General features: G+C 41.3%; 1 protein-coding gene across 1 annotated transcript; it reads left to right on the forward strand.

The window, feature by feature from the left end:
* The first annotated feature begins 1,556 nt into the window (after window positions 1-1,556).
* Window positions 1,557-12,379, forward strand: CSTA (cystatin A). Its single transcript, XM_027106278.1, has 3 exons — window positions 1,557-1,688; window positions 8,606-8,707; window positions 12,132-12,379. The coding sequence occupies exons 1-3, from the start codon at window positions 1,623-1,625 to the stop codon at window positions 12,258-12,260; spliced, it is 297 nt and encodes a 98-aa protein (XP_026962079.1). The 5' UTR covers window positions 1,557-1,622; the 3' UTR covers window positions 12,261-12,379.
* Window positions 12,380-13,647: the final 1,268 nt, after the last annotated feature.

The following is a 13,647-nucleotide window of genomic DNA, read 5'->3' on the forward strand; positions in this document are numbered from 1 at the left end:
AATTTTTTGGCCAACCCAATACTTGAGAATTGGCACTTTCCACTCTCACTGCCTCTGCCCAAGATGTCACCACGTACCCTCATTATGCTGCTTGTGCCTCCAGGTTTTCTGGTGCCTTGCTGCTTCTGGTGTCACTGATGTCATTGGTGTCACCACCTGGACTCCAGGATGGCTGGCGCCTCCACCTTGTCTGGATTACGTGTGGCCAGAGCTGAGCCAAAATCTTAAGATGACTTGTGGCCTCTTGAGTGAGCATCATGTCATCCACATTTGCTATTTTTCTCAATACATAGATAAAGGCATTCCAGGGACTTCCCTGGTGGCACAGTGGTTAAGAATCCACCTGCCAATGCAGGGAACACTCTTATATTGGAAACGCTTTTGTTCCTTTTGAACATTTTTATCATGTGTACGTGTTACACATTCCAAAAACTGAATAAAATAATACAAATAAATATGCACACAAAACAAGTTTTACTTCTAGATAATTTGCCTGCAAAAGCCCTCACACATGTATAAAAGGAAAAAAAATGCCTCTTGTTTATAAGGGTAAAAAACTGGAAACAATCAAAGTCTTCATCAGTAGGGGAATAAGTATGTAAAATATGGAATAGTATATATCACTTAGAGGGAATGGATAAACGGTAGATAGATAAATAGATAGAGATAAGTAGAGAGGTAAATAGATCTATCATAGAATAACACTTAAAGGAAATGAACTACATTGATCTCTCTGTGTATCAACACGGAATGACTGAAAAACATATTAAGTAGAAAAAAAGCATAATATAGAGTATATGTTTAGCATAAAATTTAAGTCGATTTTAAAAAACACACTAAATAAAAGTATAAAAAATGGGCTAGAAGGATACCAAACTCACAATGTAGCTTACAAGTGTGGAGAGCAAGATTGGGGGTTGGGGAGTGGGGAACTTGTGATATCAATAGTTTATTTCTTGAAAACAACTACCAAAAAAGAAAAGGAAACAAATATGACCAAATGTTAAAAGTTTTCATTCTGGATGATAGGAATATAGGTATTTGTTGTTTTATCCTTTGTGTTTTTCTGTATTTTAAACAGTTCTAGAAATGTAAATAAAAGTAAAATACAAACATCCAGCCAAGATTCTCCAGATAGATCTTTACTTTCTTTATAAAGTCAAGTCCACTTTAAACAATCAGCCTTGACATTATTAAAAAAATATTCCTTTAAAAAATAAAGTTTTTGTTAGAAGTTAAACATTGGGAAACTCTCTGGTTGGGGTTTCGGATTTCATACTTCAGATGCAACAGGATGGAACCAAGGTCAAAGAGAACGCAGGCAAGTTTGACTCTTGTTCCAGCACTACGCCTTGTATACACCCACTTGTTCCTCCACAGCCCCGCCTTCTTGCCAGCTCCTGTTAGCATATTCTGCTGATGAAGCAAGAAGACTTACTTCAAGACCTACTCCCTTTGTCCCTTCAAGATGTATTTTCCCTTTGCCTTTTGTTCTTTGAGGAAAATAAAACCTTCTACAGGTGGAGCTTGTGAACAACACCTTCTTTAAAAACCAGAGCCTCCACCCTTACCTGACCACTTCAGCGCCAGCATCCTGCCCAGAAAAGACGCAGTTAGCCAAAATGATAGCTGGAGGCTTAACTGAAGCCAAACCTGCCACTCCAGAAATCCAGGAGATCGCTAACACGGTGAGTGGATGCAGCCCATGAAAAGGTTTGATCCCAAATCTTGGTTTAGGTTGGCCCTGTGTTAAATGTGTGGGTGAACATCAAAACCAGAATATGGGGAAATGTGTGGTTTTGTTCAGGTTTCCTTACAACTGAAAAGTTTTTCAGGTGAAACCTCTGATAATTCTAAATGTAAGAGTGATATTGAGCAAGTCATATCTCTTCTCTGAGCCTCAGGTTCCCCAGTTGTAAAAGAAGAATTTTTATTGGATCATCTCTAAGCCTCTTACAATGTATGGTTCTAGGATTACTAATTCAGTTTCTAATGAAACTTTTCTATTCTCACCAAGTGGAGCCAACATGTAATTAAAGTCTGAGGTTGTTAACAATTGATGAACTAGGGACTTCCCTGGTGGCACAGTGGTTAGGAATCCGCCTGCCAATGAAGGGGACACAGGTTTGAGCCCTGGTCCAGGAAGATCCCACATGCCTTGGAGCAACTAAGCCCGTGCGCCACAACTACTGAGCCTGCGTGCCACAACTACTGAAGCCCGCGCACCTAGAGCCCGTGGTCTGCAACAAGAGAAGCCACCACAATAAGAAGCCTGCGCACCACAACGAAGAGTAGCCCCCGCTCGGCGCAACTAGAGAAAGCCTGTGCACAGCAATGAAGGCCCAATGCAGCCATAAATAAATTAATTAATTAAGAAAAAAAAAAGAAACTGCTTATGGTTTTAAAAAAAAATAATTGATGAACTAGACGTCAAAGGCACTACAGGAAAAAAAATTTTAATAGATTGAATGAAGAGCAATATCATAAAGATGATCCACTTACAAACTTCCTACAAATCTGACTCAATGGACAATGTTTTAGTATTTGGAAGATGATTAAACTAGTAGAGAAGTGGCATAGTCTATGGTGATTCCAAAATTCATTATGGTGAAAATAGAATTCAATGTGTTTAGCAGGTTAATACATTTTTCTAAGTGTTGTCTGGTTAGCCATTACCTATATAATAAACATTTATTGTATTGCATATTTTATGAAAAGAAAAAGTACACAAATTTCTATTTTAGGTTTGTAAATTGTTGCCCTATTTTCTTGTATCATTCCTTCTTGCTTTTTCTCGCTGAAACTTCATTCTATGACACTGTTTGGCAAAGATTAGCTTGTTGTGTAAGTGGAAGAGATGGGATTCTCTATGTTAAGACACTGAGAAGCTCTCTAAGAGAGCAGATGCCTGAAATTCTACCACTCATTCTGTGGGGCTAAGTATTTCCCTTTCAAGAGTTCTTTTAAAAAAGTAGTTACTTTACAATAATGTGAATAAATATATGTGAAAGAATATTAGATCAAAAGTTTCAGTTAGACACCAAGATACAAGGTGTCTTAGAAAGTGCACATTCCAAAGGATATGGTAATCCAGATGCAAGTTTTCAAAGGAAATAGCTAATAATAAATTAGATGATTCACCCATGTTAAGAGTAAAAAAAAAAAAAAGTAAATACCTTGTCACTTTTTCTTTCTTGAAGAAGGTAATATTAAGTTATTAATGCCTTCATTCAAATCCCTGTATTGTCAGTGTTTTCAAACTTGAATGTGCACACAGGTCACCTGGAGGTCTTGTTAAAAGACCAGATTTTGGGGCTTCCCTGGTGGCGCAGTGGTTGAGAGTCCACCTGCCGATGCAGGGGACACGGGTTCGTGTCCCGGTCTGGGAAGATCCCACATGCCGCGGAGCGGCTGGGCCCGTGAGCCATGGCCGCTGAGCCTGCGCGTCCGGAGCCTGTGCTCCACAACGGGAGAGGCCACAACAGTGAGAGGCCCGCGTACCACAATAAAAAAAAAAAAAAAGACCAGATTTTGACTCAGTAGGTCTGGGGTGGACCTGAGTTTCTGCATTTCTAACCAGCTCTGGTGATGCCCAGGCTGTCCATGACCTCACTTGCCTGCAGTACTACAGATACAGGGTATTCTGAGAGGCCTATGGGAGATGGGCTTTCTAAAATCAGAGGGTGGGCAAAGAATCTCAATTTCATCTGTGAAATGAAAATAACACCTCTTGCCCTTCGACCTCAGAGCCGTAAGGACTAATGAGAGCACCTGCATAAAAATGACTTGGAGGGAATTCCCTGGTGGTCCAGTGGTTAGGACTCTGAGCTCCCAGTGCAGGGGGCATGGGTTTAATCCCTGGTCGGGAACTAAGATCCCGCAGGCCGTGACTTGGAAATGAGAAAGCAATGTGCATAGGTGAGGCATTACAATTGTTTACTTCAGATTTTTGCCTGAAGGAGGGGAAGGTCATCCCATAGAGAGGGGAAAGCATCAGAAAAATGATGACTGCAGGTTCAAGGAATTTGACATCAGAATGAAAGAGAGAGGTTGGATCAGTTCAGAAAGAGAAGAAAATCAAACAAAAGGCTTGGGGTTGAGAAGACTTGAACATTTTTGAAGGCAGAAGAAAGGAGTTTCTCCATTCTGAAGATAACAGAGACTGGAAGGTAATGCTGGTATCAGGTACTAAAGGCTGTTAGTAGTACTTTGGTCCAGAGTACACGTGGAAAAAACCCCCTCTTCCAAAGATTCTCTATGCCCCTCTTCTTTCCTTTTTCCTATTTGGGGAGACAAGTTGTCACGAAGGAAAACAAGCCTGGTTTCTTCATTCAGAAAACATTGATTTGGGAATTAGCTGGAGGTGCAATGGTTAGGACTCTGTGCTCTCACTGCTGAAGACCCAGGTTCAGTCCCTAGTCTGGGAACTACTAAGACTCTACAAGCCGCGCAGTGTGGCCAAAATAAAAAGAAAAAAAAGAAAGAAGGAAAACACTGATTATGTACACAGTACTGTGTGAATTGCTATAGGGAGAGAAGGGACATAAAAAATGTCCCTACCCTCAGAGAAATTTATAAAATAGATTGGAGAAAAGGGATACACACAAGGAAATAAAGAGCCAAACATGGCCCCATCCATAAAAAGCCATAATTAAGGAGCAAATGAATGGCCCACTGGCAAAAGCCTCCGGATCAACATGGCTGATCCATTATCTTATGCCATATGTAAAAAACCATTGGATGAGAATTCTGAGTATGTTTATGTGCAGGAAGGAAATGTTATTTCAATAATTATTTTTAGAAATAAGGGCTATTATTACACATGCACAGATGCATACACACAAAACATACACACACACACACACACACACACACACACACCCCTAAGTCAAACGTGACTGCTGAATACCATTCCTGGCATACACACAGATAATGATTTTTGTCTGCCAGGACACCACAAAACACCCCATCTGCATACCATTGTGGACACATCCAGGAGCTTAGCACGTCATGGCTCTTACCCACAAATCTGTGTTCTCCTCTCTGACTACAGCCCGCTCATCAGTCACCTCTTCCATTGTCCCCACGTCCAGAGAACCTGCCATTCATCCACACCAGAATCCTTCAGACACTCACCTCCCATCTTCATCAGAGCATGCCTAGGCCCACTCTATCACTCATCCAGCTGGATCACATGATGGGTGGTTTCATACTCTCCTCTACCCCTGATTTCCATGGCTTCGTGAGCTCTGGCATTCCAGTCCTTAATTAGAGGTCACGGCCACAACTTCCTCCTCAGCTTCTACTCCAGGTTCAGAGAACTTTGCTCAAGGAAGATGTAAAAACACAGAGAACTCACCCATTACAAATCTACAGATTCATGCCAGTGAACAACCACAGCAGGACCCTAGGGCTGCCAGGACATCCTTTCAGTCATATCCTGTTGATCCTTTTCTAGAAACCCCACAGAGGTGGATCTGGACCTTCTCTCTCCTCAGTTTCTCAATCCGTCCCATCCCCATGGCCCAACCAGATGGCGTCTCAGTTCTTTCTCTTAAAAGATTGCAGCTGGGCTTCTCTGGTGGTGCAGTGGTTGAGAGGCCGCCTGCCGATGGAGGGGACGTGGGTTCTTGCCCTGGTCCGGGAAGATCCCACATGCCATGGAGCGGCTGGGCCCGTGAGCCATGGCCGCTGAGCCTGCACGTCCGGAGCCTGTGCTCCGCAACGGGAGAGGCCACAACAGTGAGAGGCCCGCGTACCGCAAAAAAAAAAAAAAAAAGATTGCAGCTATCTTGTTCAAGAATGCCCTGAATTACTTATCCCCTGCTGATCTCATTCCTCTCTCCAATCTAAGAATTTGAACTCCTTAAGCCAGGTGCCATCATTTCTTGTATGCTAGGTGCCTTGCCCCATACTTCCCCTGCCCTCAAAACATAGGTGACAAATGTCCACAAATCACCTCTCACCAACCCTGCTGTACTCTCTTGTTGCTACCCAAACTCTCCTTTGTTACTCTCTAAAACTTCTCAAATATGACCTATCCATGCTGCCACCATTATCTTTCTATGCATTTTTTCCTAAATTATGCATAGTCCAAGTGTTTCTGCAGAATGATTACAGGTAGCCTGGGTCTTGGGTTCAGTGTGGCTTAAATCCTCAGATCCTGGAGAACTAGCAGCTTACCGAGATTCATGCTCTGCAGCAACAAGAAATGCTTGAACAGCTCTGGGGTAACTGCATTTTACCAGGCGCTCCTCCCTGGAACCATCCTTCCCCTGGTTGGGACCCAAGTAACAAACCTACACTGTTCCCTTCAACACCTCAACCACCACCATGCATGGCAGGCGGAGGAAGGTGAATGCCAACTGTGTTCAGCTCAAGGTCTGTCTGTTTACCACCAGACTCCGGACCACCATTCCCAGGTGCGCTTCACCCTCCTAGCACCCGTCCTGGGGGGTCTTTCAACAACAACCTGCCTTCTGAATAAGGTTTCACTGATCAGCTCCTTCCAACTCTGCCCCTTTTCCTCCTCCTCACCTGAAATCTCATCATCCCAGGTTCATAGCCTCCAACAATAGAGCAATACAAATCTGTTTTACTGGAAAGGGGGAGCAGGGCTACGGGTTATAAGTACAGTGAACCTGCAGTCAAGGCACACAGTCTGATAGGTGCCAGAGCACTTACAGAAACAAACCAGGACATTTGAAATCAACTCTCTGATGGAAAATTCTGGACTTGTGGACTGCATAGATACAATGGAAAGGTTACAGATTTGGATGTGTTTCTAGGACAGATAGAAATAAAAATGTCTGATACATAGTTTAAAAAAAAAGATAAATCAGATACTCACTATTCAAGGCATTTAAAACGCCAAATAACTATAATCAGTAATTTTTCAGCCATTAGCAGTCATGTTCTCCTCACAGCCTTAGGTTCCTCATCTGCAAAATGAGGCTTAAATAGATAATTTGGGGTTTTGTGTAGAGATTAACCCTTCCCAGCTCAGCTCCTAACTTGACTGGTACCCAGCGGCTCAAAAGGCTCAAAAGGATTAGGTAGGGGGGAGCAATAAGACAATGAACTCTTCCCTTACTCATTCTCTCTGCATGCTTGTCCACTTTTCTCTTCTCTCTCCTGCGCCCTACCTCTTCCCATTTCTTTCTTTCTTTTTTTTCTTCACTATTTGTTTCCTTCCTTTCTCCACTTTTTAACCTCACTTTCCATCTCAGGAAAGCAATCACATTCCTCCCATCTATTCTGAATGTTACAGGAGAAATGGGTAGTGGTCCGAGAAGTGTTTGCCCTTCAAAAATGGTCTGAGAACACAAAGAGTTTGCAAATGTCTAGATCTTTTAAAGCAATCTGGTACCCAAGCCGAGGCACAAATAAAAAAGGTTTCAAAATGCTTGCCCACTGATGGGAAGGACTGTGTGGCCTTGGGAGAACCCTAGATGCACTGGAGGCCTGACTAAAGCTGTATATGCACATAAAATATTATGGGCTGCGGCTTCACTGGTGGCGCAGTGTTAAGAATCCGCTTGCCAATGCAGGGGACACGGGTTCGAGCCCTGGGCCGGGAAGATCCCACATGCCACGGAGCAGCTGGGCCCATGAACCACAACTACTGAGCCTGCACGTCTGGAGCCTGTGCTCCGCAACAAGAGAGGCTGCGATAGTGAGAGGCCCGTGCACCGCGATGAAGAGTGGCCCCCGCTTGCCACAACTAGAGAAAGCCCTCGCACAGAAACGAAGACCCAACGCAGCAAAAATAAATAACTAAATTAATAAACTCCTACCCCCAACATCTTCTAAAAAAAAAAAAAAAAAAGATGTCTACGCCCTAATCCCTGAATCCCTTAAATATGTTACCTTGCACGGCAAAGGGACTTGTGGGTGTGATTAAAGTAGGGGCCTTGAGATATGCTATACTATTTTTGCAACTTTGAGTCTGAAATCATTTCAAAATAAAAAAAAATTTGTAATGAAATAGTAATTACGGTCTCCCATTTTTATTAATCAAAGACATGTTTACCTATTTGTAAATACATATTTAACAGATGTGTAAATCACATAAATGGAGTTCGATATAGCCTTGGTAATTTGTTTCCTCTTGTCAACAAAAAATTAATCAGTTGATTTAAGAAAGAAATGGGAAATTCTTTCGAGCCAAATTATGGATTATAACCCAGGAAGAACAACATCTCAGAAAGCTCTGAGAACTGTTCCACCCATTAGAAGTCAAGGCACAGGTACATAAGTTTTTCGAGAGACGGAGGGTTGTACATCAAATGATGTATAGTTGACAGTTTATTTAATCCAGATCTAAGCAGCATGGTGGTGGGTCATGTGATTCCTTACAAGATAGAGGAGGGATGTTATCTTTTAAGGAATTGTCTTGTCGATGCTAGGAGCATGTTAAACCATGTTTATGGTTGAGCAGGTATTCCTGCTGATGGGAGTGGTTTGGTCGATGCATAATGCAGATACAGAATGCAAAGTGGGGGGAGAGGGGAGGCCAAAGGGCAGAGAGATTTTGTTGTTGTTGTTTAAATTTCTCTGGTCTTGCCATAAAAATATGACTTTTATTTCATACTCTTTTCTTAAGGTTAAACCACAGCTTGAAGAAAAAACAAATGAGACTTATGAAGAATTCGAAGCTGTGGAATATAAAACTCAAGTGGTTGCTGGAATTATTTACTACATTAAGGTTAGAGTTTAACATTCGCTTTAGCACTAAAAGATATTGTTGTATCTTTCACTTTATGCCATGCTCCCTGTCTCCCCTACCTTATAATTTGTTCTTTCTCCTTGTCCTAAATCAAGATGCCTACCTAGCATGGTGCTGCCCAAGTGGTAAACTCTCAAACTTGGCAGATGACGGTATATTTATATCATCTTTTTCTTGTGAATTTAGAAACCTTTCTTATATCAATTCTTAACTTAATTTCCAGAAAATGTATAGAAAAAGACTTCAGAATTCAGAGCATGCTTGCGGCCATGGCTTCTTCATGTGGGATCCTAGGATCCTAAAGATGTGGGACTGGACCAGATGCTATCTTGAAGCTTATTCCATCTCAAAGCTTTGTGATTCTATGTGTCTAAATGAAATGGGTTTAAGGAATGATTTGAATCATTAGCTGGGAAAATCATTTAAAACAACTTTTGCCCTTTAAATAAGAATTTTGATTAATATAATTTAAATATATTATTTCTGTAACTCAAATAACTAGTTTCAACTTGTGGCACTGTAGGTGTAGTTTGAAGCAGTGGAGTATTAAAAGTCTTTTAAAAATTAATTTTATAGTTATATCAGAAAATTAAGTGATGCACTGATCCAGTTCTAAATGAAGAAAACTTTTTTGTGAAGTTATTGAGAGGGAACCAATCCAACAAATCAACCATGGATATTTGGAAGCCATTTTCAACCTTTTGTATTGAGAAGATGATAATTCTCATTTAGTAAATAATTACAACAGACATTCAAATGTATTTACTTAACCTTTACTAACCTACTTGATGAGGGCACAGTCTGGCTTATTTCTCTTTAACAAACAATTAACCACTTAAGATATAAATTTTTTTTTAATGTTTTCAGCAAAAAAAATAAAAATGTGTTGTTAAGCAGCTCTGCATGAAAAAAATTACAAGACTGGGTCATGTGAAAAGATCAGCCCAAATTGGGAGATTGGGATTGACATATATACACTAATATGTATAAAATAGATAACTAATAAGGACTGCTGTATAAAAAAATAAATAAAACAGAATTCACACACACATACACAAAAATCAGCCCAGTCCTACCACATTTGAGGTCCTGGTACATGCCAGGTGCTGGGGTGCTACACAGGGGTGAGATCCTGCCTCGTCCTCAGAAAGCAATGGTCTTGTTTCCTCCCTTCCTGCTTTCTTCACAGCTAGAAAAGAATGGTTTCTAGTTAAAAGTGGTTTTGTTCAAAGATAAGAAACATTCCATCAAAATTGGGATCATTATTTTAATAATTTATGATTAATCCAAGTACAAAAATTTCGCATACTAACCAGCTCATACATTTCTTAAAAGGCCCATCAGAAAACTATCTTGGAAATTTCTTCCCTTAAGACCACAGTCCCCTTCCCTCCCTACCTCACCCTCCATCTGCTATCAACTTTCTCCTATGGGATTAAAGTCACTGACCACAGTTTCCTCCTTACTTCCTGGCCATCTAGCTGTTGACCTCTTTGATCTGAGACACTCACTCTCTGGATTTCAGATCTGGCTGGTGATGTGACCTCCTCTTGGTTTTCTCAAGTACCTGTCAAGAGGCAGGTGGTAAAATGGAAGGATTGTAGGCTTTGGTGTCAGACAGTCCTGGGTTTGAACACTTACTCGGCTTGTTTGACTGGTTAAAACCTGTGCGATCCACAGCCCCTCATCTTCTCTGAGCCTTAATTCCTTTAGCTTCACAACATGAATAATAATAACCTACTTTGCAGGGTGTTATGTGGAATAAATGAACTAGAAATTTACTAAGCACTTATGGGGACTTCCCTGGTGGTCCAGTGGATAAAACTCCATGCTCCCATTTCAGGGGGCCCAGGTTTGATCCCTGGTCAGGGAACTAAAAGTTCACATGCCACAACTAAAGATCACACATGCTGCCACGAAAATCCGGTGTGCCACAACTAAGACCCAGCACAGCCAAATAAATAAATAAATTTTTTTTTTTAAAAGAAAAGAAGTTTACTAAGCACTCACAATGTGCCAGGCACTATCCTAAGAGCTGGACATGTATTATCTCATTTAATCCTCTCAACATGTCTATAAGTATGATCATTTCCTTCGTGTTGCTGATAAGAAAATTGCCCCCTGGGGAGGTGAACTAACTAACTAAGGTCACAATACTATAAGAGCACAGCCAGAATTTGAACCCAAGTAGTCTGATACTTACCTATTAGCTGTGCTGCCTCTAATAATGTATGCAAAAGCTGGTGCCCTGTTCCAAGCACAGAATAAATGTTTTTGAAATGTTACCCCATAGAGTGAAACTAACACAGATGTTGAAGTTTGGCTTTGTCACTTATTAGCTGAGAGATTTATGAAAAATTACTTAATCTCTCTTAATCTGCTCTGCATCTGTAAAATGATCCTTGTTCCACCTTTCTTCTTGCCTAGAACAAAATGTAAATATAATCAAGTATATAAGATGGTCATCATAGTGTCTGACTCATGGTAAACATTTGATAAATGACATTTATTAAAATTAGTTTAGTTAGATTTATATATAAAGAATGAACTAGTGGTTACCTGTGGGGAGAGGGAATGTGGGAGGGGCAAGATAGGGGTAGGAGATTAAGAGGTACAAACTACTAAGTATAAAATAAATATGCTACAAGGATATATTGTACAGCACAGGGAAATAAAGCCATCCTTCTATAATAATTTTTTTAAATAAAATAAAATTAGGTTAGGAAGGGACACCAGAGCACAATAAATATTATTCAAAGACAAAACTTTTACTGTCTGAACCAAGAACAAAAGTGGGAATTCTTACCATAGTTTTCTAGGTCCCAGATTCATGCCCAGATTACCATTTCAATCTTCATACCAATGATTTCCCAGCAAGATCCCTTTACTTCAGAAGGGAAACTAGACTCTACACCCCTGGGTCCTGCTCAGTTTTACCTATGGGCATTTATAAAGCAGGTTCTAATATAGATATGGGAACCACACATCCCAAATTCTCTAGGGCAATTCCGATTTTCTTCTCCTTGCTCAAACCATGTGACAAATAAAGTATCCCAATTTGGGAGTCAGAAAATGGAAACCTCAAAAAGACTGTCACTTGTTTTCTTGATCTGTGCATCTTTGAAAATGAAATGCAACTCTGGACTTTCATTTGTGCACAGAATATAGTAAACTATAAAATAAAATAAACCTAGGACCTATGTCTCTTGCCATGCCTTTAGCCTGCCCTTTCTCTCATAAAAGAAGATGGAAGGTTTATGTAAACTAAGGGTCTAAGAATGGTGGTCTAGGAATGCTATTCCAAAAGAGCTTATTGCAGCTAAATCTTTATAGGTCTGTAGATCTTTCATTTGACATGGATCCGTGTGAATGAATCTCCTTTTTCTTTTTTTTTAACTTCCAGATACGAGTAGGTAATGATCGTTATATTCACATAAAAGTATTCCAGAGCCTTCCTCAACAAAATCAGTCTTTGGCACTTATTGGCTACCAGGCTGACAAAAGCAAGGATGACGAGCTCACCGGCTTCTAGTGACATGTTCTGAATGCAGTCGATTCTTTCCACTGTCTCCTGATTAATGGCCCCTGCTAATAAATGTAACTATCAATAAAGAAGTATTCCTTTTCAAATAAATTAATCTCTTCTACTAGCTCTCATCTGTTTTTTTTTTTTTTTTTTTAAGATGTTGTGGGGAGCTTCCCTGGTGGCACAGTGGTTGAGAGTCCGCCTGCCAATGGAGGGGACGTGGGTTCGTGCCCTGGTCCGGGAAGATCCCACATGCCGCAGAGCGGCTGGGCCCATGAGCCATGGCCGCTGAGCCTGCGTGTCCTGTGCTCTGCAACGGGAGAGGCCACAGTAGTGAGAGGCCCACGTACCGCAAAGAAAAAAAAAAAAGATGTTGGGGGTAGGAGTTTATTAATTAATTTATTTATTTTTGCTGTGTTGGGTCTTCATTTCTGTGCGAGGGCTTTCTCTAGTTGTGGCAAGCGGGGGCCACTCTTCATCGCGGTGCACGGGCCTCTCACTATCGTGACCTCTCCTGTTGCGGAGCACAGGCTCCAGACGCGCAGGCTCAGTAGTTGTGGTTCACGGGCCCAGTTGCTCCGCAGCATGTGGGATCCTCCCAGACCAGGGCTCGAACCCGTGTCCCCTGCATTAGCAGGCAGATTCTCAACCACTGCGCCACCAGGGAAGCCCTCTTGTCTATTTTATATAAGAGTAAAATTACTTTTTCTTTCTCAAAATCAATGCTATAGCTTGAGAGTAGAAATTCCATACAAACTGATGTCAGTTGGAAATCTTAGAAAAATTACGGAGGCCTAATGCAACTAGCTAAAGGATAAAACCACCACCACTCCCACCATTGGCAGGCCAGATCTTGGGTTATCAGTGCCCTGGGGCTGCTGAGAATTCAACGCTCCACCTCTACCCTCACATTTTAAAATTAAATCAAGTATTTTATTAAGCATATTTATATTTTAAAACAATCTCAAACTTACAGATAAGTTGCCCCCCCCAAAACTTTTTTCCTGGACATTTGAGAGTAAGTTATCTACAGTGATGTTCCATCACCAACAAATTTTGCATTTTGCACCTCCTACAAATAAGTACATTCTCCTGAAAAACTGAAATATAACCACTAAAATCAGGAAATTAACACTGAACCTGGAACCAAGCAAGACCCCATGGGGCTCCTGGGCACCAAAGCCTTTCTGTGTCCCCTGTTTCTTGTTTGTAGGAAATAGGCTTCATTCAGCCTCCATGACCTTCCCTGAGTTCCAAAGGGCAGGTTCAAACTATTGCTAATCTGGGAAGGGAGGGGGATGTGAAGACAGGGAGGAGTAGTCAAGAAACAATAGTGCAGGGCTCCCCTGGTGGCGCACTGGTTAAGAATCCACTTGCCAATGCAAGGGACATA

Source organism: Aethalodelphis obliquidens, unplaced genomic scaffold, assembly GCF_003676395.1.
Source record: "Aethalodelphis obliquidens isolate GAN/ISIS:26980383/991018 unplaced genomic scaffold, ASM367639v1 scaffold1, whole genome shotgun sequence".
Taxonomy (NCBI): domain Eukaryota; kingdom Metazoa; phylum Chordata; class Mammalia; order Artiodactyla; family Delphinidae; genus Aethalodelphis; species Aethalodelphis obliquidens.